The 22,579-nt window shown below is 35.2% G+C and overlaps 6 protein-coding genes and 1 pseudogene across 7 annotated transcripts; 1 reads left to right on the forward strand and 6 right to left on the reverse strand.

Annotated features, from left to right (window-relative positions):
• Positions 1-1,290: 1,290 nt before the first annotated feature.
• On the forward strand, positions 1,291-3,461 carry LOC108849543 (growth-regulating factor 9). The gene is made up of 4 exons (XM_018623101.2): positions 1,291-1,779; positions 2,094-2,558; positions 2,647-2,832; positions 2,912-3,461. The coding sequence occupies exons 1-4, from the start codon at positions 1,551-1,553 to the stop codon at positions 3,325-3,327; spliced, it is 1,296 nt and encodes a 431-aa protein (XP_018478603.1). The 5' UTR covers positions 1,291-1,550; the 3' UTR covers positions 3,328-3,461.
• On the reverse strand, positions 3,439-4,998 carry LOC108849544 (serine/threonine-protein kinase Aurora-3). 2 transcript variants are annotated; one of them, XM_057007223.1, is made up of 6 exons: positions 4,762-4,998; positions 4,386-4,628; positions 4,220-4,315; positions 3,924-4,099; positions 3,766-3,838; positions 3,439-3,671 (listed from the first exon to the last, which is right to left on the reverse strand). In XM_057007223.1, the coding sequence occupies exons 1-6, from the start codon at positions 4,891-4,893 to the stop codon at positions 3,570-3,572; spliced, it is 822 nt and encodes a 273-aa protein (XP_056863203.1). In that variant the 5' UTR covers positions 4,894-4,998; the 3' UTR covers positions 3,439-3,569. The 2 variants fall into 2 exon arrangements, with proteins under 2 accessions (XP_056863203.1, XP_018478605.1); XM_018623103.2 differs by having other exon boundaries at positions 3,924-4,138; positions 4,762-4,996.
• Positions 4,999-5,442: 444 nt separating this feature from the next.
• Positions 5,443-8,195, reverse strand: LOC108849758 (uncharacterized). The gene is made up of 13 exons (XM_018623360.2): positions 8,130-8,195; positions 7,719-8,037; positions 7,552-7,643; positions 7,447-7,469; positions 7,126-7,369; positions 6,963-7,058; positions 6,775-6,890; positions 6,611-6,691; positions 6,311-6,434; positions 6,160-6,209; positions 5,938-6,064; positions 5,754-5,851; positions 5,443-5,645 (listed from the first exon to the last, which is right to left on the reverse strand). Exons 2-13 carry the CDS (start codon positions 8,033-8,035, stop codon positions 5,529-5,531), a joined length of 1,485 nt encoding a protein of 494 aa, XP_018478862.1. The 5' UTR covers positions 8,036-8,037; positions 8,130-8,195; the 3' UTR covers positions 5,443-5,528.
• A 241-nt stretch (positions 8,196-8,436) lies between these two features.
• Positions 8,437-9,797, reverse strand: LOC108851474 (nucleolar protein 58). Its single transcript, XM_018624914.2, has 5 exons — positions 9,602-9,797; positions 9,426-9,502; positions 9,011-9,249; positions 8,798-8,933; positions 8,437-8,723 (listed from the first exon to the last, which is right to left on the reverse strand). The coding sequence occupies exons 1-5, from the start codon at positions 9,756-9,758 to the stop codon at positions 8,598-8,600; spliced, it is 735 nt and encodes a 244-aa protein (XP_018480416.1). The 5' UTR covers positions 9,759-9,797; the 3' UTR covers positions 8,437-8,597.
• Positions 9,798-10,255: 458 nt separating this feature from the next.
• Positions 10,256-12,660, reverse strand: LOC108852450 (cytochrome P450 76C4-like). The gene is made up of 3 exons (XM_018625956.2): positions 12,260-12,660; positions 11,232-11,754; positions 10,256-10,960 (listed from the first exon to the last, which is right to left on the reverse strand). The coding sequence occupies exons 1-3, from the start codon at positions 12,652-12,654 to the stop codon at positions 10,343-10,345; spliced, it is 1,536 nt and encodes a 511-aa protein (XP_018481458.1). The 5' UTR covers positions 12,655-12,660; the 3' UTR covers positions 10,256-10,342.
• A 279-nt stretch (positions 12,661-12,939) lies between these two features.
• LOC108848416 (cytochrome P450 76C4-like) lies at positions 12,940-15,749 on the reverse strand. Its single transcript, XM_018621778.2, has 3 exons — positions 15,326-15,749; positions 13,964-14,471; positions 12,940-13,717 (listed from the first exon to the last, which is right to left on the reverse strand). The coding sequence occupies exons 1-3, from the start codon at positions 15,712-15,714 to the stop codon at positions 13,112-13,114; spliced, it is 1,503 nt and encodes a 500-aa protein (XP_018477280.1). The 5' UTR covers positions 15,715-15,749; the 3' UTR covers positions 12,940-13,111.
• A 1,248-nt stretch (positions 15,750-16,997) lies between these two features.
• On the reverse strand, positions 16,998-21,650 carry LOC108855720 (cytochrome P450 76C4-like; annotated as a pseudogene).
• Positions 21,651-22,579: the final 929 nt, after the last annotated feature.

A 22,579-nucleotide genomic window follows, 5' to 3' on the forward strand; every position in this document is an offset into this window, starting at 1 on the left:
TTATAATAAATTTTAAATAAAAGAAATATGATGTTGCAAAAAAAAAGGAGAAATTCCTTAAAAATACATATACTAAATTTTCTTTGCTTAAAAAATACACAAACTTTTTAGGTTTCCCGAAAAATACACAGACTAATTTTGGTTGTCCATAAAATACATGAACTTTCGAATCAGAATTAACGTCGTCTAACGGCGTTATAATGTTCCGTTAATCAGAATTAACGTTGTTAAACTCAAGGTGTGAAACCTCCAAAATTCAAAAGTTTATGTATTTTATGAACAACCAAAATTAGTCCGTGTATTTTTTGGGAAGCCTAAAAAATTTATGTATTATTTGAGGAAAATAAATTCAGTCCGTGTATTTGTATTTTTAAGGAATTTTCCCTTCATTTGATTGTCTTTTTGCATAGATTTCCAAAGTGGACTTTGGGCTTCTTTTTTCCTTAGCCGAGGAGGAGTATGTGATATACCGTATAACTTTTGGGAAAATAACACTTTACAACTCTGTTGCAATGAAAAAAGTTGATTAAGTTAAACTTTTAATTGATGGATTATGTTGAGTGTTTTGTTTTTGTATTGACAGATGTTTCAGTCAGCAAATATGTTTTAAAATATGAGCATAGTTTGTGGACTAGTAGCTTAGACATTTATGATTCAAACATGACTTTTTGTATTGTAGAACAAAGATATCTAGGAAAAATATACACATGATATAGACATTTATATAGAAATTCGGTGAGGGTCAGTATTGAATCACTGCTTCCTATTATACGATTTTTGGAGCTGTTAAAGCATTACAATCTACATGCTGACAATATAAAATACATGTTTCAAGGTAATCGGATGTTACTCCACTTAATTATGTGTCCTGCCCCTTCTTTGGTTCTATTTCGGTGGACTTGAGATAGTGCTAGTTTTTCTACCAACTTCATATTGGCGTTGCTTGTAGAATGGGTTTGATTACAGGTCTTGTTGTCATAGGCTGTGGGCTCATCTTGTGTGTTTGCTGTGTTTTGACTTTTACTTAGCTTCAAGAGAAGGCATTTAGAGGAAAAAACATGATGTTGTAATTCCAGCCTAATGTTGACAAAATTAAAGAGAGAAGATTAGAGCACAAGTCAATAGAGGCTTGGTAATGGGCCTTCAATCATAATATATGGGCCCATGCAGAGAAAGAAAGTGGAGATGTAGTGGAGCAGCTGGACAGAGAGTTATCAGTCCGTGTGGCATTGTTTAAAGAGGGAAACACAACTCTTTCGGTCCGAAAAGTATTCAAATAAGGCTGAAAGTCGCTGACACATTTGTCAGAAACCTGACAAATGCCTTTAACTCTCTTCACACTCACCTCTTCGTCTTTCCTCTGTTTTCTTCTACTCTCTCTCTTCCCTATGCATTAAAACAGTGAAGAACAGAGCAAGAGGTTTAGTCTCCTGTTTAAGCTTTTTTTCTTCTTGGGAGGTGGGTTTTGTTTCTTTAGGTCGCTAGTTTCAAAAGCTGTCTCCTTTTCTCGAAAAGAAAAAGAAAGAAACACAATTTTCATTGTTAAGAAGATGCAGAGCCCTAAAACAGAGGAGGAGGAGGAGAGGGGGAGGAAGAAGTGGCCGTGTATGAAAGCGGCTCAGTTACAAGAGTTTAGAATGCAAGCTTTGGTTTATAGATACATAGAAGCTGGTCTTCGAGTGCCTCATCATCTTGTGGTTCCTATTTGGAATAGTCTTGCTCTCTCTTCTTCTTCCACCTCAAGTTACCTTATCCACTACAACCATCACTCTTCTTCCCGTAAGTATTTTGAAATTTTAGGGTTGTGTTTGGTTAAATTACTGAAACATGTTACTGGGTTCTTGAGGTTTGAGTTGCAGGAGTTACAAGATTCATGTACACAATTGTCTTTAGCTATCTCAGACTCTATAAGAGTTTATCTTCTGCTTTTAATAGTTGATTCTTGTTTTGAGTTGCAAGATTAAAAGATTCACATACACAACAGTCTTCATTACCTCTGAATCTAGTTTCCGTTTGTATCAGTTGATTGATTCTTGTCTGGATTCAACAATGGATTAGCTTACCTGAAATGGTTTATTGGTGTTGAGTTGCAGTGTTGAATGATAAGGTGGATCCTGAACCCACAAGGTGCAGGAGAACAGATGGGAAGAAATGGCGGTGTAGCAACAAAGTCCTCCTGCTTCAGAAGTACTGTGAACGGCACATGCATAGAGGCCGTAAACGTTCAAGAAAGCTTGTGGAATCTTCTCCTTCTTCTTATGATGTTGCTTCGTCATCTGTTTCAACCAAACGTGACAATACTGATGGTTTGGCCAGTAGTAGTAAGAGTCAGAGTGAGACAATGTCGGTTTCTAGTAACGCTCAGGTTGTCACCATTGCTTCACTGCCTACTGCCAGAGTCTGTGATAACGTCACTCGTCCATCTCTAGTGATCACCGAGTCCACAAACAGAAGAGCGAGTAATCTCGATAGGAGCAGAAGGGTCATGGACATGAGTTATGATGACTTCATCAAACAAAGAGGTGCGACTACGTGTGTTAGAGGTTTTCCCGTTCAAGGTATCATGATAACAGACTCATTACAGAACTGAATAGTTCATTACGTCACTGTTGTTTGTGAATTGACCTTTGATTGTTTCATTACCAGGTCCTGAGAGGTTACCTTCTGTTCAGAAGTTCTTTCCTGAGGCATCTGATACTTCCTCAGAAGCTGCAAGATTCTCAAGCAACAGGAAGAACGAAATAATTGCAAGAAGCAGAGAATGGAAGAATATGAATGTTAATGGTAGCTTGTTTCCTAACATCCACTTTTCTCCAGACACTGTTCTTCAAGGTATTACCAGCATTTTTCAAGTTCTCTCAGAAATGGCTTGCTTACCGATGATGTTAATGGCTGTGCTTCTTTACTGTAGATCGTGGTGGGTTTGGTTTACACAGAGTTGAAACAGAAAATGAACCAGGAAGGTGCCGAAGAACAGATGGGAAGAAATGGAGATGCAGCAAAGATGTGCTGTCTGGTCAGAAGTATTGCGATAAGCACATGCATAGAGGTAGTGTTAAGAAGAAGCATCCAGTGGAGACTACTCACACACATGAGAATGCTAGTTTTATCCGCGTAACCGTGAGACCGGATGATAGATCTGTGCCTTGCAAAGATGATGGAGATGGACAGAAGCTCCCCGTTTCGGTTCTGGGAAGAGAGCAGCTGTCCCAAGTTTCAGATGAGAAGAACACTAACAGTTGCAGCACCGACACCACAGTCACTGACATAGCTTTAAGGTGTGAAGACAATGAGGAGGTCTTGTCATTGTGTTCTTCAGGTGTTTAAAAGCATAGAAAAGTTGTTGAGGTTCTAATATTTCTGATGTTTCTAGTTTCTATCTATGGATCCTTCTTAATATGATGTCTTAGAAGTAAGAAGATGTCAAACACGAGAGAATATTAAGACACAAATTTCATTTAGATTATAATATATTGTGCTGAAATGAGACAACATACATGCGTTCTCTGAACTTCTAAGACTTTCTTCCCACAACGTTAGATTACATGTAAATAAGCCACTTCTAAGCATCAAATGAGGCACACACCTTTAGGATCTGCGTTCTTGACGATCCAAGGGTGTTGCATGATTTTCGTAAGAGAGAGTCTTTTGGAAGGATCCTTAACAAGAAGCTGCAGCAAATCATAAACAATGTATGTTATAATGCTCTATAAACTCGTCCAGAAAGAGAGTCCTCACTGCTAATGCTTCAGCTTAAGGGTTTACCTGACTGATTAGATTCTTAGCTTCTGCTGAGACATTTGGCGTAGCAGGAAAACTCAAATCGATCTTAACAATTCTGCATACCATTTACATATAAATAAACAACATCAGGAGCTGAGGTTTAAGTTTAAAACAAAAGTCTTAGTCTTGCCTTTCTTTACCTCTTGAATGTATCTTTCTGACTCTCAGCCTCAAAAGGAGGGTTACCATAGAGAAACTCGTAACACAGAATCCCTAAAGTCCAGTTATCAACAGCATGATCGTGATCTTTGTTCTCAACCATCTCAGGAGCTAAGTAATCCAAAGTCCCACACATTGTCTTCCTCTTGTTACTCGACTGCACTGACCACCCAAAATCAGCAATTTTCAACCTTCCCTGCAATCATTTAATATCACAATAAAAAAAAAACTAATCACAAAGCTCCACACTCTAACAAATGCACAAAAAACACTATACCTCATGATCGAGCAATAGGTTTTCAGGTTTAATATCTCTGTGAATCACACACTTCCCATGACAATAAGCCAGCGCTTGACTAAGACTCGAAATGTACTGTGAACAATAAAAACCAAAAGTTAAGAGGCCCATTGATTGAGTTTGTATTTACATAATCAAGACTCACAGTGGCGGCTTGTTGCTCGGTGAGATGACCGTTCTCTTTGAGGAGACCGTAGAGCTCACCACCGTGAGCGTACTCGAGGATCAGGAAGATCCTCTCGTCGTCGTCGAACCAACCGTAGAGACGGAGGATGTTGGGGTGCCTTAGGCTCGTTTGGATCTCCATCTCTCTCCGTAGCTGGTGGTGGAGTTTGTATTTCTCGATCTGTTCCTTGAATATCACTTTCAACGCCACCACGAAGTGACTCTACATCACACACACAGTTTGAGATTTCAAAAAAATAAAAATAAATTAGGTTTTCGATAACGGTTACAAAATGGAGTTGAAACGTAGTCGTTTTGATTGGAGGTGAAGGTGAGGGGGAATAGTGAATGTGTACCTTGGCTTCGCGAGCGAGATAGACTCTGCCGAATTTGCCTTTGCCTAAGGGTCTCCCGATCTCGAAATCTGCGAGGGACCATGGCTTATTGGGGTCGCGAACGTAAGGATCTTCTTCCGGTTTCTTATCCATTTCTCCGATCACCGTGGCTCAACGACAAGGAGTGTGTGAGAGAGAGAGAGAGAGAGGAAGAGAGCGTGTGTGATTCGAACGGGAAGGTAGAGAGAGAAGAGGAGGAAAATTTTAATTTGAAATTAAGAATCTGAAGAAAAGATACCCGATTCCATACGCAGCGTTTTAGTGTTTTAAGCAATTCCGACGTAAATGACGGTTTTACCCTCTCAATTTGCAGTTTTTTTTGGGTAATACTAATTTATGAAAACTATTGTATTGATGATTATACATATGACATATCCCAGCTATTTTATAAATTCACTTCTAACTTTTCTAACTGAAAAAGAGTATAGTTTATTTATTAATTCATTTTCATAATTGTTAAATTATATATAACTCTTAATCATAAAATTACTCGACTGAAGTGACTTTCCACAACTTTTATCACATATTAACAACTTAATTAGTCATTACCCTATGCACATTAAGTAGTTTTTTATGTTGATTTTTAATATCAATATTTTCTTTAAGGTGTAAGCATTTTGACTGTTTTACAGGAGCAAACACTTTACACAATAAGAGAATATATATTTGTTAGAGCTCAGCGCTGCTACTGTCACATTTACACTAGACATTTTACAACAGGAAGAAATTCAATTAGAGCCAAACTCAGAGTTCCAACGTTCAAGCTCTTCCCATTTGCTTTTACTCAAGCTTGGTCTGATCACTGCCATTGACTTCCTAAAATCATCATACCTTAGCGGTCTCACCTGTAAATAAACATTACACACATCAACTCATCACAACAAACAAACAAACCTTTTCAACTCAAAGAGACTTCAAAATTGTTTTGAAAGACTTAAAAGACTTTAAAATACTTTATTTGCTTGGATGGTGAGAATATCTGCACCGAGTTCTCTGATTGGCATCATTGCAGCTTCTTCACACAATGCTTGTAGATCGCTTCCTGAGTATCCTGTTACATAAGTAAGCTTAGATTACTTTGGCTCCTAAACACTAATAAACCATCTATGTTTCTTATACACAATCTATAAAGCTTGCCTTCGGTTTCACTGACGATTTTATCAATGTCGCCACCGGATAAAGAGTGAGGTTGGCACTTGAGTTTAGTTTTGAAAAGTAGTTTTCTCACGTTTGAATCCGGTAGCGGTACATATATTCTCTTCACCTAACAAAATAATAAAATCAAAAGCATATAATAATCAGATTCTTTCCTAGGAATTGGTGGACATGAACATTCTACAGGAGATATAATGTTCTTACCAGTCTTCTAAGCACCGCGTCATCCAACTCCTGTGGCTTGTTAGTAGCTCCTGCAAGCACATTACATTATTTAAAACCGATACTCGCAATTCAAGCATGAACAGAGTGAAGATTAGGTTTAATGAAGACATGAATTAGTAGGAAAGCATACCAATGACAATCACCAAATCATCAGGATTAGAAGTTACACCATCGAACTGGATAAGGAACTCTGATTTCAACCTTCTGCTTGCTTCATTCTCACTGACCGACCTTGTAGACATTATACTATCTATCTGCAAACCAGAGCAAAAAGCACACACACACATTCAGATCTCCAAGTGACAACATTTTTATCATGAAATGGACCTATACTCAAACAAAACAAGCACGGTCCAATACAAAACTAGTATGGTATCGTCTAGAATTCTGGTAAGACCAGGTTCCCAGCCTAGTCCATAAAAGTACTTACTTCATCCATAAAAATTACAGAAGGTTGTCTGGATATTGCAACTTGGAACAAGGTTTTAACTAGCTTTTCAGCCTCACCCACCTGAATTAAGTACAGTAACATCTATCATGAACTGAAATATAAATCTTATGACACTACAAGAGAACCAGACAAAACACACATACCCATTTTGATGTCAAAGAAGATGCTGAGACATTGAAGAACGTTGCCTGAGACTCAGAAGCCACCGCCTTGGCAAGCATTGTTTTTCCATTGCCAGGTGGACCAAAGAGAAGCAAACCTAATTAAAAAAATAAAAGAGAAACTTTAACAAGAAACAGCATAGGAGAAGATCAAGAACAAACTTTTTTACCTCTAGCTGGTCTCCGTAGACCAGTGAATAAATCTCTTCGTTTTGCTGGTAAAATAACCATCTCCATTAAAGCTTGTTTAGCTCCATCAAGTCCAGCTGCATTATTTCAGCATAAGCACATATATTTTCTTACAAAAAATACATAACAATGCTGCTAACTCACCGACATCATCCCACTTCACAGATGGACTTCTATCAACTATCGTTGTGTTTATCATCTCTACTAGCTTATCATCGTATCCACTTCCAGATTCTTTCACAGGTTTTGGGTTTGCGGTAGCAGCATCTCTAGGGCTCCTCGCCGTTCCAGTACCACCTCTGGGGAGTGAAGTCCTCCTTTGCAATGAGACTCTTCTGTTTGACGCAATAGAGGGAGCAGAAGCTGAAGAAGGAGAGTTTACAGTTCTCTGCATGATCAAAAGATTTGATCACCAAAAAAATACATCACAATTCTCCTTACCAACATTAAAGAGACAATAAATACCTTATTCTCAGACACTCCAACACCTAATAAAAACAAGATAAAGCGTCAATGTGGAATTCACTTTATGCTAATCAATATGCAGAAACTGAGAATCGAACTCGTCACCTGTACGTTTACTGAGAGCTTGCAATCTCCCAGAAACTTGACTCTGCCATTTAGAAATCTTCTCTCTATACAATCTCACCTTCTCTTTCTCACTACCAAACAAACACAAGTCAACAAAACCAATCAAAATTTACAAAAAACAAGAACAGAATCTTAACAGATATTACCTGGAACTGATGTACGAAGGAGAAGGCGTAGAGGTAGCTTCGTTCATGATCCTCTGAGCGTTTCTGTAGTGAAGAAGCGCGTCGTCGTGCAAACCCCACTCTTCTGATCTAACACCTTTGTCGATCTCCTCTTTCGCTAAATCGAAGTATCCTTTGAGCTTATACGCGACTCGTTCGTTAGTAACCGAAGAACTACCTCTTCCATTGACGACGCTGCTCATGGAATCAGAAGAGGTTGTTGATCCGGTGGGATCGTGTTTGGTTTCTTCCGTAAAGATTGAGCTGAAGGATTCGATTATGCCTCTGAGGAAACTCATATCTAACCCCAAAAAAAGAAAAAAAATTGAAATTCAGACAATCAGACAAGACGGAACAAAGACAATCAAAACGACAACGTTTGGATTCGCTCACCATGTTTTGCTCGGAGATTGAATTCATTGTCCGAGAGGGGGGGGGGGGGGGAATCAATCAAATCGAATTAACTGTAAACCAAGAAAAGACGCACAAGTAAGAACTTCTTTTATACGTATGTCTTTAACCTTCTAAACGAAAAAGAGGGTTTGGAAAAAGGCCAACACTTTTATTATGGGCGTTACTTTGAGTCCAACTATTCATGTGACCCAACATTTGTTTGCTAAATCTTCTTAAAAAGTATAGTGTGTTTTGAGCTTAAGCATGAACAGAGTATTGATAAAAAAACTCAAGAAAGATAAGCAAACACCAAAAAGATTTCCTTGGTACTGAAATTTAAATAATCCACTTTTACATATTGGAAGAGATGTTTGGGTAATTCAAACTATCACAACGTTAGAATCCAAACTAGTTTTAACAGCCAGCTAGCTAGTAACACAAAACTGAGTTCATGACCCAACCAAAATCTCATTGCATGGTGACGGTAGGAATCTGAACGCCTGGTCTTGAGGTCCATCCATTGCGAGATCTGTAAGCTTCAATGGCCTCTAATCTCAGTCTCTCCTTGGAAGCACTCATAGGAGTCTTTCGTGCCTGTCAATTGAACCAGATAAAAAATAAGCTAATATATTCTTGAGATTTTTCTAACAGTTAGAAACTCTATATACCTTTGGAACAACGGCCAGCTTTGGTGGAGCTTGAACCACATCACCAAATCTGATCTGCTCATGCTTGGGGAAGTTTTCTCGAAGTGTATCTTCTGTTTTTCCTTTATTCTTCTTTTGCTTCTTTGCCTCCCAATACCTGTGCAATTAAATTAGGATCATCAAGAGACTCAACACTTATAGAACAAAGGAAAGGAACAAAGGCTGCTTGCTTACTTCTTCTTGCGTTCTTTCCTTTTGGACCGACCATCCAACTCTGCAAGTTCCTGTTCGAAACGAAGGTCCTTGATCTCACTCCTCTTTCTCTTTTTCTTCTTCTTTTCATCTCCCCCCTTGTTGTTCAACTTTATATCGTCTCCATCATTCTCATGATCAGAAGAGGTTGTGTATCCCTCAGATTTTCCTTCTCCAACCGCCTTTGTTTCCGACTTTGCTTCACTCCCAGACTTGACATTCTGATCATAAAAAAAATTACATGTTTCACAAAGCAACGAGTTTTAATAACAAGACCACGTTTAAGCCAAAAAAACCTAAAATTGATTTGAATTAGCAAATAGTTCATTTGAATTAGTATAAGAAAACCTAAAAAATTGATTTTGATGTCAATTAATTTATAACGCAAAAACTATACCTTGGCAGCACCAACTACTACTCCAGCTTTAGAATTTTTTTCTTTCTTCTCTACAACAACTTGTTGTTTAGTAGAATCTACATGAAGAGAACAAGTAAACTAACAGTCACACACACGAAGAGAGAGAAGAAACTCTTTTTGTTCTGTCTAATGGGAGAAGAGAAATAGAAGGTAACCTTGAGGAGGAGGCGGAGAGGTGTAGTTCATGAGAACACGGAGCTTGGAAGGAAGTGCATCTTGCTTGGAACGATCAGGCGGCGGCGGGAGTCTCGCCGGTCCGCCGTGAGCTGCCAAATAGTTTTTCTCTCTCCTCTTCTTACCTTTCCCTCCCATCTCTCTTTTTTCTCTCTCCGACCGATTCGAGAGGCAGAAGAAGCCCTACTTGTTTTTATTATGCTACTTGCAGGAGGCGACTAAATTGAGCCCAGGCCCATATATTTAGCCCAATAATATCGCCTTTTTCATTTTTTTCTAAGAGCTCAATAATATCTCATTAAACCAAAAAAATCTTATTACAAGTTCTCAATTCTCTAAATATATATATATATATATATTTTTAAAATTGTGCATTTGAAAAAGTCATAATAAACTTTTAAATCCCAGAGATTTATCTATATTAGTTTCTTTGTATTTTTACTAGATTTGATTTGGTTAAAAAAATTGTTCATGAAGCTACTAATTTATGAGAAAACAATTGTTCAGAATGAATAATATAATGAACTTCAAAACGCCATTATCTATCTTACATACGAAAGTACAACAAATCTACATGAAGAAGAAAAGAAAGCATAAGCCTTTTTGGAAACTTCTATGAGATGATGAACAAAAAATGTACTTTGTGATGATTTTTTATTTTGCGTATACGGTTTCATGGAAACTTTGAAACATCAAGAGATATTACTGCTTTAGTACAATGGTTACTTATATGCACGTTTCTTGACGGGAACGGCATGTAGCGAGTTGGTCCTATGTAATGTAATACCAAATGTCTCGTCCATGTCCAAATCCTCAGAAGCAACACCATTTGGAAGCTTCCAGTCAAAGAAATAAAGAAGTGAAGCAAGCATGAGTGACACAGTCACCACAGCCAAAGGCAACCCTGGACAGATTCTTCGTCCACCTCCAAACGGTGTTAACTCATAGTCTCTTCCTTTCACATCAGTCTCTTTACCTAAAAATCTCTCTGGCTCGAACCGGGTCGGATTCTCCCACACAGTTGGATCTCGTCCAATAGCCCACACGTTAACCAGAACTTGAGTGTCTTTAGGCACTATGTACCCAAGAACCTCCACGTCAGCTTCAGCTTTACGTGGGACGAGAAATGGAGCAGCAGGATGTAATCGGAAAGTTTCTTTCACAACTGCTTGTAAATACGGCAAATGTGAGATATCAGACTCTTTAACGATGCCATTTTGGCCTATCACACAATCGATCTCGGCTTGAGCTTTGGCTAGTGATTTAGGGTTATTAAGTAACTCCGCCATTGCCCACTCTAGGGTGCTGGAGCTTGTATCCGTGCCTGCTGCAAACATATCCTGACATATTAACACATATTAGAAAATTAGGATTATGAAATTGCATGTAAAAAAGGAATGGATAGTTTTGCTAAGACCTTTTTTGAATGATTATGATGGTGTGAAATCAAAAGCTGTATATTTGATAGGACAAAGACTCAAACCATTTTAAATTATCTCTTCTGAAAACTCTTTCAAACGAGAATGAGGTAATGCAAGAGTTTAACCCATTAGGTCAACTCCTTTTTAATGGTAAGACTTTTATTGGCTTAAACGTGATGGTAAAACTTACCAATAGAAGGTGTTCGATATCGTTATCGTCAAGCTCTGTTTCATCTCTTCCACTGAGGACGAGAAGCACATCTAGGAAGTCGCTGTCTGAGTCATCTTTAGAGTTACTCAATGATTTTTCCGTCAGTTTAGTACCAATGAACCCACGGAAAACCCTAAACAATCTCTCCGTGCAAGCCTTCATATTCTTCCTATTACCTTGCAGATCAAGAAACCCCAGAAACGGAAAGTAATTAGCAGCGTCTGGTTTCCCGGCAGCTTCCATTGTAGCAATCACCGTGTCCCGAAAATTATTGGATTTGCTCGTAACGTCGTAGCTACCGAGATCAACAGAAAACAGAATGTTTGATATGATATTGAGAACTGTGGTGAAAGATGCACGAGAAATATCAACAGCCTCTTCTCTCTCACTACGCTCATGCATGAAGCTCACAAGCTCTTGCACCTTCTTCATTCGCAGAGCTTTCGTGGCTTCCATACGCTGCGGTGAAAACAGCTGAGTTATTGACAGTTTCCTCAACATCCTGAAACAAAATATAACAGCGATCCATTACTATAGTAGATTTTTTTTGTTGCTTTGCATGTATGTTTGAATTTAATGTTACTAAATTAAGTGAAGTACGTACAAAAATACAAGGTTCCAGTATAAACAAAAAAACAATCACTTGGAAATACAATAGTAAAAGTAAACACGAAATTCAAACGAAAAAATAGAATTGACTTTAGTTTACTTATAATACTAACTAAAGCACTTAGTTTATTTTATATCTAAACAAAAGACTTTACATAGCAAGCAAACTCAAATACAAAAGATATACAACTAAAGTAATATGAGTTTTAGCTAACGTTCTTATGATTTCAAACTAGTAATTTTATTTAACAACTGACTAAAAAGTTTACAACTAGTAACTATTTCTTACTTTTTATCAGCTTATTTATTCAATTATCATTTGATCAAATATTCGTTGCAATTGGATAGCAAATCTTCAAAAAGAAAGAGATCACAGGAAAAAAATGTATTAGTTTTACCTCCAACGAGCAGACGACGAAGGAAGCCAGATGACTGAAACTTTGTGGTGACCAAAGGACCGTATCGAGTCAGTAGACTTACGACCAGATAAGATTTGGTCGTGTGTTCTTAAAACCTCTCTTGCAGCTTCTGGTGAAGTTATGATCACCGAATTTAAAGATCCAAGCTTAAGGCTCATTACCGGTCCATATGTTTTTGAGAGGTCGGCGAATGAGCGGTGTGGGTTCTTACCAACTTGGTGAATGTTTCCGATGAACGGTAATCGTGGAGGTCCAGGAGGTAGCGTGGCGGTTAGGCAAGACCTCAGTTGGAATCTTGCTGTTATGAAGACAAGCAAACATGATGTGATCAAGCAAAAGAGCAAGAACGTAGCATTTTCTGAAGTGATCTCCATCTGATGTTTCTCAAGTGATCGAAGAGTCTTATATAAAACATACCAAGATGTGGAGTTGACCATAAGAATTGTGTATTTGTAGGGGTATATTAGAAATTTTAGGTCCAAAATTCACCGTATTATCTGCTAGTAGGCTAATAAAAAGCCACCTGATGTTTTCAATTATATTTTCTTGATTTTGAATCTTTTTCAATTATATTTCTTTGACCTCAAATAATTTTCAATTAAAAGCCTATTATCAATAGTAAGTTATCCGACAACGATCTATTAACATACACAAAGGTGGAAAGTGTAAACGGTCGCTTTGCTGAAAAGCCAAGTTTGTACTAAAATCGATTAAGAAATATGAAAGCACTATGTTGAGTTTTTCTCTGGTGATGGTTTGAGCTTATTTATGGGGTTTTCCCATACATACAAACATTATTAACCAACAAAAAAAAAACACTATTACAAGTGTTTAACTAGTGTTGATTTTTTTTTTAACTGGAACCGCATGTAACGGGTTTGCCTTGTGCAAACTAATACCAAAGGTTTCATCCATGTCCACGGTGCTTGGAAGCTCCCAGTCAAAGGAGTAAAGAAGAGAAACAAGCATAAGAGATACCGTCTTCACAGCCAAAGGCAATCCTGGACAAATTCTTCTTCCTGCCCCAAACGGTATTAACTCATAATCTTTACCTTTCACATCAGTTTCTTTCCCCAAAAACCTCTCAGGCTCGAACCGGGTCGGGTTCTCCCACACTTTCGGGTCTCGTCCTATGGCCCATGCATTCACCAAAACTTGAGAATCTTTAGGCACAATGTATCCAAAAATCTCTACATCTGCTTCGGCTTTCCGCGGAAGAAGAAGAGGAACAGCTGGGTGCAAACGGAGAGTTTCTTTCAGAACCGCTTGTATATATGGAAACTCTGACATATCAGGCTCTTGAACCAACCCATCTTGGTCTAGCATACGTTCGATCTCAGCCTGAGCTTTCACCATCGTTTTAGGGTTAGCAAGTAACTCTGCCATTGCCCATTCAAGGGTACTAGAGCTTGTGTCCGTGCCTGCTACAAACATATCCTGACATATACTCACATATCAGTGATCTCTACATATAATAAGAAATGATGAAATTCCAACTTAATACATAGGTATAAATTATACCGTATAAGAATGTCTTTATATAATCACATTATCATACCTTTGAGTTTTGACATTTACATCTACGATTTGTTGAAATACTAAGATTAGTGAATTTTTTTTTATCTCAGACGTTGCTTTCATTAGTCTAAAAGTCTTGATTTTGTGGAAGATAGTAGGACTTACCAGGAGAATGTGTTCAATATCATTATTGTCGAGTTCTGCTTCATCTAGAAGCGCATCCAAAAAATCGCTGTTGGAAGCATCTTTTGGATTTTTCAGCAATGATTTTTCCGCTGTTTTAGTATCTATGAACCCTCGGAAAACCTTAAACAACTTCTCTGTAAATAATTTACTCTTCTTGCTGATACCTTGCAGATCAAGAAATTCAAGAAACGGAAAGAAGTTAGAAAGGTCTGGACTCCCAACAACTTCCATGCATCCAGTAACTGAATCATGAAATCCATTGGACTTTTCCGAGCCGTAACTACCAAGATCAACCGAGAATAGAATGTTTGATATAATATTAAGAATTGTGATGAAAGATGCACGAGAAATGTCAACAGCTTCTTCTCTCTTGCTGCTTTCATCCATGAACCTCACAAGCTCTTGTACTTTTTTCATACGCAGAGCTTTAGTGGCTTCAATACGCTGCGGCGAGAACAGGTGAGTCACCGATAGTTTTCTCAATAGTCTGAAACAAAGCATAACTACAATTGATTATTGTCTTACAGGTTTTTGTTGCGTTTCACTTTAGTATTTGCATATTACTCCCCACTCCTCTCAAAAGGATACATGTTTTTTAAAAATACTTATATTCCATATTTTTAGATGATAATAGTCAATTATAAACTTCAAAAAAACTAATCTTATTTGTTAGGTAATCTATTGGTTCAGAACTCTTGGGAAATAACTTATAACATAAGCGCTTTTACAAAAAAAAATAAAAATAATAACTTATAACATAAATGAAAAATTTATAGTTAAATTTAATATGTTTTGTGGGAAAACCTGAAAACATAAAGACAGTGAGTAATAATCTCTTTTTTTTTGAAACTTTGATGACAGTGAGTAATAAATTACCAGGTTAATAATAACTAGGCTTACAAAATTCCAATATAAACACATGTGAAGGTTGTAAATAATCACGAAAAGCAAAAAGAATCATTTAATTTTCAGTATGCCTTTGCTAATTAAAAGAAAGATTTTCTGTTGTCATATTTTTTATCATCTACAACTTACTAAATTTGAATTTGAGTCAAGATAACTACTGTTTATATATAAAGAAAATACTGTATAAAACACAAATGGAAATACCACAACTAAAAAAATATGGTACAGTCCAGTCCTTAGTTTGCGTTTATAAGTTCATTATAGTCTATTTTCTTAAAAAGTAAATAAAACAATCTAACTACTAAAAGCCAACGACAAATACAACTATACGCATTGATTGAAACAATCCAAATCTAATTGGTAGACAAACTTGAGAAAAAATAAACAAAAACCCCATATATGGATATATAGAAAATAATCGATAGTAGAAAGAACCTCCAACGAGCCGACGACGGATGAATCCATGCGACGGAAACTTTGTGATGATTGATGGACCGTACCGCGTTAGGAGACATACGGCCAGACAAGGTTGGGTCGTGTGTTTTTAGAACTTCTCTTGCAGCTTCTGGTGAAGTTATGATCACTGTGTTCAAACGTCCAAGCTTTAGGTGCATAATTGGTCCATATGTTCTGGAGAGGTCCGCGAATGAACGGTGCGGGAGTTTACCGACTTGGTGAATGTTACCTAGGATCGGTAACCGTGGAGGTCCAGGAGGCAGTATGGCAGATCGGGGAGAGCTCCGTCCGAATCTTACAATGGTAAAGATAAAGAAACATGATAGGATAAAGGAAAAGAAGAACAGGTTTTCTGAGATAATTTCCATCTTTGTTTTCTCAGTTGATAAACACTGCAAAAATCTATATATATAGATATAACATATTTCATATTAAAAAAAAAAAAAAAAAAAAAAAAAAAAACATATTTCATATTAAAAAAATAGATATATCATATTTCTACTTTCTACTATTGGTAATTGACCAGTGCAAATGCAATGACTAATATATCATATAATATGAGGATTAATTGGAAAATGCTGTAGAAGATGTGGACATCCATTTTTTATTTTAAAACCCTTTTTTGAAAGCAATTTTGCTTTATTACAGCCAAAAATCAAAAAAAAATATATATCTTTGTGTAAAATTATCTTAAATTCTAAAATAAAATAAAAACTAAAGTTAAAGCACTAACCAGTCAAGTCCAAAATTTTACAGTGTTTGTGGAATTGGTAATATAATATACAAATTTTGTTTGAATAAACAACTGAGTTATAGTAAATAAAATATTTTTTTGGGCTAAAAAGTAAAGAAAATAACTTAATGAAAATTTATTATAAAACTATAAGTGGCCTCTGGCTGATTATAAATATAATACAGTAGCAGTTAGTGTACAAATACTAATATATTACAAATACACCTACTGATTAGGAAACACGTGTAAGACAGTGAACAAAAGATGAGCCACGTGTTGAAGAAAAGACATGCATCTTCCTTGGCAAGCTTCTCAACGTCACCGCCGGTAGCCTTCCTTACTACCATCTCCGACCTTGCAGCTTCATCTTCTCCTCAACTCTATGATTATCGCTGTAATTTGTACTTCTCATACCCATTCTTTGGCCAAAGCCGCCACTTTTCTTCAGATCTCAGTTGTTCAACCAATATAGAGTAGATTCTTTATTGGACCATCATAGAAGATGCCAATTTTTCTAAATCTCTCATACCATCTATTATATTGAAATACATATCCAAAATTTCTATCTTTTTTTTTTGTTTGACACTTTCCGCTGAAATACATAATCAGTACACAAAGGTAGAGCAAAATTTACTCTCGTAGAAAAGGGATTAGAGTACCCCAACTAATGGAGTACTATTATTTAGTTACGGATATAATTAAATGTTTAGTGTAGTGTAAATTCCATTAGTTGAAGATCATTTATTAGGTAACAAAAATACAGTTGGTAGGCCTAGGAAAGACCTAAGTTGGCGACGCTATTATAGACTATAGTTTTTTTACTTCGACTCGTTTTTCAAATAAAAGCTATGATCAGTAACAATATATTTGACAACGATCTATTAACATACACAAATGGGTAAAGTGAAAACAGTTGCGTTGCTGAAAACCAAGCTTTACTCGAACAAATTAAGAAATGAAAGCATTATTTTTAGAGTTTATGCTGAGTTTATAAGGATACATTAGAATGAAATCCAATTTATTTTTGGAGTTTTATTTTGAGAAAAAATATAGAGGTTGATTATAAATAGTCTAACAAATGTTTAAGCTAGTGGTGATTTTTCTTAACCGGAATCGCATGTAACGGTTTGGCCTTGTGCAAAGTAACACCGAAGGTTTCATCCATGTCGACGGTGTTTGGAAGCTTCCAGTCAAATGAATAAAGAAGAGAAACAAGCATAAGAGATACCATCTTCACAGCCAAAGGCAATCCTGGACAAATTCTTCGCCCGGCTCCAAACGGTGTAAGCTCATAGTCTCTACCTTTCATATCAGTCTCTTTCCCCCCAAACCTCTCTGGCTCGAACCGAGTGGGGTTTTCCCACACGTTAGGGTCTCGTCCTATGGCCCAGACGTTCACCAGAACCTGAGCATCTTTAGGCACAATGTATCCAAAAATCTCTACATCTGTGTCTGCTTTCCGCGGGAGAAGAAGAGGAACTGGTGGATGCAAACGGAGAGTTTCTTTCACAACCGCTTGTATATATGGCAGTTCAGAGATATCACGCTCTTGAATCAACCCGTTTTGGCATCATACGTTCGATCTCGGCCTGAGCTTTCACCATCGTTTCAGGGTTACTAAGTAACTCTGCCATTGCCCATTCTAAGGTACTAGAGGTTGTGTCCGTGCCTGCTATAAACATATCCTGACATAAAAACAAATTATGTGATTCCAACCCAAAACATACCACTAAAAATGTCTTTATTTAATATAATCATCATACTTTTGACATATCCATCATGATTTACTGGAATATTGATATTAGTGATCTCAGAACTAAAAGCCATGGTTATATGAAAAAATGATAGGACTTACCAAGAGAAGGTGTTCAATATCATTATTGTCGAGTTCTGCTTCATCCCCTACAGTGAGATCGAGAATAGCATCCAAAAATCGCTGTTGGAAGCATCTTTTTGATTATTCGTCAATGATTTCTCCGCAGTTTTAGTGTCAATGAACCCTCGGAAAACCTTAAACAACCTATCTGTACATAACTTCATCTTCTTGCTATTACCTTGCAGATCAAGAAACGCAAGAAACGGGAAGAAGTTAGCTAGGTCTGGCCTCCCAGCAGCTTCCATGCCTCCAAGAACTGAGTCATGAAACCCATTGGATTTTTCTGAGCCATAGCTACCGAGATCAACCGAAAACAATATGTTCGATATGATATTAAGAACCGTGATGAAAGATGCACGAGAAATATCAACAGCCTCTTCTCTCTCACTACTCTCATTCACGAAGCTCACAAACTCTTGCACCTTCTTCATACGCAGAGCTTTCGTGGCTTCGACGCGCTGCGGTGAAAACAGCTGAGTCACCGACAGTCTTCTCAACAGTCTGAAATAAAACAGAACAACAATTGATTTCTGTCTTATTGCGCTTGCTTTTAATGAGCTTACAAGATTTTGGTGTAAACACATTTGAAATTGTAAAAGTAATCACGAAAACGTAAACAAAAAAAAAATTCACGAAAACCAAAAAGACAATTATAATACAAAAGATATGAATAACCTTTGCTAACTAAAATTAAAGTTCAGTTTTCTGTTATAATATTTCTGTATCAACTACAGTTCAGAAAATATTATATTTTCTGTATCGACTACAGTTAAAGTTGAATTTGAGTTATGATAATTATTGTGTGCAGAAAATATAAAGAAAATATTTTACCTAGAAAAAACAAACGCAAAACTACAACTAAAAATTATTTGATCTCTAGTTCGCGTTTATCATGTAAAACTTATAACAACAGGGTATTTTCTTAAAATGTAAACAAAATAGTCTAACTGCTAAAAATCCAACGACAAATACAACTATATGCATCTGATCGAAACAATCCAAACTTTTAGTAGTCAAACTCGAGAGAAAATAAACAAAAACCTATTGAAAAAAGAATCGATGGTAAGTTATACCTCCAGTGGGGCGACGACGGATGAGTCCAGGCAACGGAAACGTTGTGGTGATTGATGGACAGTATCGAGTTAGGAGGGCTACGGCCAGACAAGGTTTGATCATGTGTTTTTAGAACCTCTCTTGCAGCCTCTGGTGTACTTACGATCACTGTGTTTAAATATCCAAACTTTAGATGCATGATTGGTCCATATGTTCTCGAGAGGTCCGCGAATGAACTGTGTGGGAGTTCACCGATTTGGTGAATGTTACCTATGATCGGTAAGCGTGGAGGTCCAGGAGGCAGTGTGGCAGACCGTGGAGAGTTCCGTAGGAGTCGTACTGTAGTAAAAATAAAGAAACACTAGATTTTGACCCGCCCTTAAAAAGGGCGGGTTTGTCTCTGTTAAAAATATAATTTCTTAAATAAATTTTTGTTATATGAGGTGTATGAACATATTCAAACTAAACGGAATCGTTATTAGTAAAAAAAAAACAAATTTGGTATATACGAAGTCTATTTAATGTGTTTCTTTGAGATGTGTTTTAGTTAGAAAATGAATTGAACAAAGCAATTTAGTTTAAAAAATGTTAGTATACCGAAGAAAATATATATGGCAACAATTCCACGGGCGCGTAATGTTCTGTTTATTTACTTGCAACATACAGAAAATTTTAACCAATAATATAAAATACTTTTTTATAAAGAATCAAAAAATGAATTACTTAAAAACAGTTTACATGTTTTATTGAGTACATTGATTTTTTTTAATTAGAGTTTTATAGTAGTTCTTTAGCTTTAATATATATCTTTTGTGTTATGTTGACAAAAAAGGAAAAATATTAGTTTTGTGTCATGGGTATACAGCCCATCACGTTTTTATTATAATGGGTCTGGTGGTTTATAATTTTAAAATACTCAAAAGCCCATAATGTTTGTATATGTTGCGGACATTAGAGGATAACTTTCCTCTTTTTTGAAAAACAAAACTGCATTTGTTTTCAAACAGACTGGACACGTATAGTATTCAATACAAAACGTGTATATCAAGTTTTTTTATATAAAATATTTTATGTATCAAATATCGTTTAGAAAATATAGCTTGAAAAATCTATTCAGTTTAAGTAGGTTAGATATTGCAGTGGATATCCTAAATATTCGTATATCATGTTTAAATTAATTAACTTCTGCCATATTATTTTGAGTTATTTATGTTTGTGTTTTCGTTTTACAGATTTGTTTGATGAAAAATGAATGTCTTCTACTATGAATCATTTTCGAAGCTGGAGAACTTGTTCTACCTACATATAAGGTTCTGTTATGGATTATATTTGTCAGACCAAGAAAAATGATATATCTTCATCAAGGACATTGTTTCGAATATTCTCTTCACAATGTATGGTCTTTCTATGTATGCGATAGATAGTGTATTGTGTATAACATGTAATGTGTGATATATTATCGTCTATAATATGTTATTGTCTGTCAAATATAATATTGGTATATTAGTGGGTTATAAATTTAGGTAATAAAGCACGTCAGTATTGGATTCATAGAATGGTTAGACCAAATAGAAATTGGGAGGCTATTGGAATAACAATATAAGTCGTTATATAGATGAGTAATACATGGTAACAATATTGGACGCAATATATGGTGTAACATTTAAATGAATGGGTGCAGTGACTTTGCATAGGTAGACTTTTTCAGAATGTTCCTCTTTTAATAGAATAGATTAGATTTTGACCCGCCCTTAAAAGGGCGGGTTTAATTTTTGTTTTATATTTTTTAGAATTTAGTTTTTTTTTATTTCGTTCTTAATTATATTTGTGTTATTTTTTGTTTTATTTTTTAGAACTTAGTTTTTTTATTTCTGTTTTTAATTATATTTATGTTTTTTGTATTATATTTTTTAAATGATTAATAAGATGTTTTAATAATTGTATTAAAATAATTGAATCATACCTATATCAATATGTCATGTTCCTGTTTTAACATTATTGATATGACTGAATGAAAACTTGAATAAGAGTATTATCAAAGTTTAAAAATCATTTTAATATTTTCATGTACTATAAGTTATACTAACTAAAGTATTTTCATATTTACATCTTGTATTTTTTTTATTTGAGATGGCGGCAATCTCCATTGTCAAAGAAAATAATTAAAAACAATAAGGCCTATATGAAACATTGAAGGATGATTTCATATTGTTTAATCATTAATATAAGTCCGACATCAAACCACATGCGATGTACTTATAATACTATTAAATGATATGCATCGATGTTTATTTGATGTGTCATTATTATACTATTAAATATATATGAATCTTATGGTAACATAAGTTGAATGTTACGGTAGTTAACATACTCAGAAAAAGTATTTATTTAAGGGATCCTTTATTTAATGTGTTATACCATTAAATGTTCAAACCGTAACAGCATTAATGTTACCGCATAGTTAGGAATAATCAGAGAAATAAGAGGTATGACCAATTTATTAGTAGTTAATTAAAAGGTCCAAACAACTTGTATAAGTAGATTTTTTCAAAATGTTTCTCTTTTAATAGAATAGATGATAGGACAAAGCAAAAGGGCAGAATCAGGTTTTCTGATATAATTTCCATCTTTGCCTTTTCAGTTGATAGAAATTACAAAGAGTTATCTATATATAATATTTCTAGTTTCTACTTTTAATATTTGTTTGAATCAACCATTGACTATTTAAGTTAGCAAAAAAAAAAACAATTGACTATATATTAAGGTATAATTAGAGAAAATACGTCAATGGAATTGTCTTATAAGACTATATACATTTTAAATTACTACACATTTTAGAAAAATAAATTATTTTAAAAAATATTTTAGATACATTTTATTAAACAATATTTATAAATTGTAGACTTTGAATAAACTAATTGTATTTATTAAATTTTTGATTGGCTAAAAGTTATGTAAATAGTTAATCACAAAAACTATTAATGTATTTACAATCAAAATTTAATATCTATTCTAATATGTGTGAACACATCTAGAGAGTGTATTCAATATAAATTTTAAGGTGATTTGATTTTTATAAAAAAATTAGATGATTTCGTATGAACTCTATAATTATTATAATAGTCTTTGCTATCTATCTTGTTATTAAGTTTATTTCCGATTGTACCTTTTTAAGCATTTTGAACCGTTATATTAATATAATTATTTCATTGACAAAATTTTTGTTAGATAAATTTAAAATATCACTTAAAACTATAAGATTTGAACTTTTAAAAAATTAACTAAAAAATTCAACCAAACAATATAAAATCACCTGAAATTTGATAATTTAAAATATTTCAGTAACACTGAATTTATAGCATTTTAAGAAATATCAAATTCAATTACATTAAATAATAAATGATCTTTTAAATTTATTTTTGAAATAACAGTATATTTATTTTAGAAAAACAATAGATTTATCATTTTAAAATAAATCACATCAAAATCTCAGTTGAGTACACCCTTTTAAACAAACTCCTCCCCTTTTCTAAAATAAAAAATTTCTAATTTTTTTCTTATTCAAAAAGCT

This window comes from Raphanus sativus, chromosome 4 (genome assembly GCF_000801105.2).
Source record: "Raphanus sativus cultivar WK10039 chromosome 4, ASM80110v3, whole genome shotgun sequence".
Classification (NCBI taxonomy): Eukaryota; Viridiplantae; Streptophyta; class Magnoliopsida; order Brassicales; family Brassicaceae; genus Raphanus; species Raphanus sativus.

What these genes read in the sequence shown, in the direction of transcription:
- LOC108849543 (XM_018623101.2), top strand. Translation starts at nt 1,551, where the DNA reads ATGCAGAGCCCTAAAACAGAGGAGGAGGAGGAGAGGGGGAGGAAGAAG. An exon ending in TAGAGGTTTTCCCGTTCAAG is followed by an intron (nt 2,559 to 2,646) that starts GTATCATGATAA and finishes TTTCATTACCAG; the next exon opens with GTCCTGAGAGGTTACCTTCT. An exon ending in TCCAGACACTGTTCTTCAAG is followed by an intron (nt 2,833 to 2,911) that starts GTATTACCAGCA and finishes TCTTTACTGTAG; the next exon opens with ATCGTGGTGGGTTTGGTTTA.
- LOC108849544 (XM_018623103.2), bottom strand. Translation starts at nt 4,893, where the DNA reads ATGGATAAGAAACCGGAAGAAGATCCTTACGTTCGCGACCCCAATAAG. An exon ending in ATCTCGCTCGCGAAGCCAAG is followed by an intron (nt 4,629 to 4,761) that starts GTACACATTCAC and finishes TGTGTGATGTAG; the next exon opens with AGTCACTTCGTGGTGGCGTT. An exon ending in ACCTATTGCTCGATCATGAG is followed by an intron (nt 4,139 to 4,219) that starts GTATAGTGTTTT and finishes AAATGATTGCAG; the next exon opens with GGAAGGTTGAAAATTGCTGA.
- LOC108849758 (XM_018623360.2), bottom strand. Translation starts at nt 8,035, where the DNA reads ATGAGTTTCCTCAGAGGCATAATCGAATCCTTCAGCTCAATCTTTACG. An exon ending in AGCTCTCAGTAAACGTACAG is followed by an intron (nt 7,470 to 7,551) that starts GTGACGAGTTCG and finishes TGTTTTTATTAG; the next exon opens with GTGTTGGAGTGTCTGAGAAT. An exon ending in TCACCATCCAAGCAAATAAA is followed by an intron (nt 5,646 to 5,753) that starts GTATTTTAAAGT and finishes GTTTATTTACAG; the next exon opens with GTGAGACCGCTAAGGTATGA.
- LOC108851474 (XM_018624914.2), bottom strand. Translation starts at nt 9,758, where the DNA reads ATGGGAGGGAAAGGTAAGAAGAGGAGAGAGAAAAACTATTTGGCAGCT. An exon ending in CTCTCCGCCTCCTCCTCAAG is followed by an intron (nt 9,503 to 9,601) that starts GTTACCTTCTAT and finishes CTCTTCATGTAG; the next exon opens with ATTCTACTAAACAACAAGTT. An exon ending in AGGAAAGAACGCAAGAAGAA is followed by an intron (nt 8,934 to 9,010) that starts GTAAGCAAGCAG and finishes TTAATTGCACAG; the next exon opens with GTATTGGGAGGCAAAGAAGC.
- LOC108852450 (XM_018625956.2), bottom strand. Translation starts at nt 12,654, where the DNA reads ATGGAGATCACTTCAGAAAATGCTACGTTCTTGCTCTTTTGCTTGATC. An exon ending in TCGTCGTCTGCTCGTTGGAG is followed by an intron (nt 11,755 to 12,259) that starts GTAAAACTAATA and finishes ATTTTGTTTCAG; the next exon opens with GATGTTGAGGAAACTGTCAA. An exon ending in ATATCGAACACCTTCTATTG is followed by an intron (nt 10,961 to 11,231) that starts GTAAGTTTTACC and finishes TTAATATGTCAG; the next exon opens with GATATGTTTGCAGCAGGCAC.
- LOC108848416 (XM_018621778.2), bottom strand. Translation starts at nt 15,714, where the DNA reads ATGGAAATTATCTCAGAAAACCTGTTCTTCTTTTCCTTTATCCTATCA. An exon ending in CCGTCGTCGGCTCGTTGGAG is followed by an intron (nt 14,472 to 15,325) that starts GTTCTTTCTACT and finishes GCTTTGTTTCAG; the next exon opens with ACTATTGAGAAAACTATCGG. An exon ending in ATATTGAACACATTCTCCTG is followed by an intron (nt 13,718 to 13,963) that starts GTAAGTCCTACT and finishes AGTATATGTCAG; the next exon opens with GATATGTTTGTAGCAGGCAC.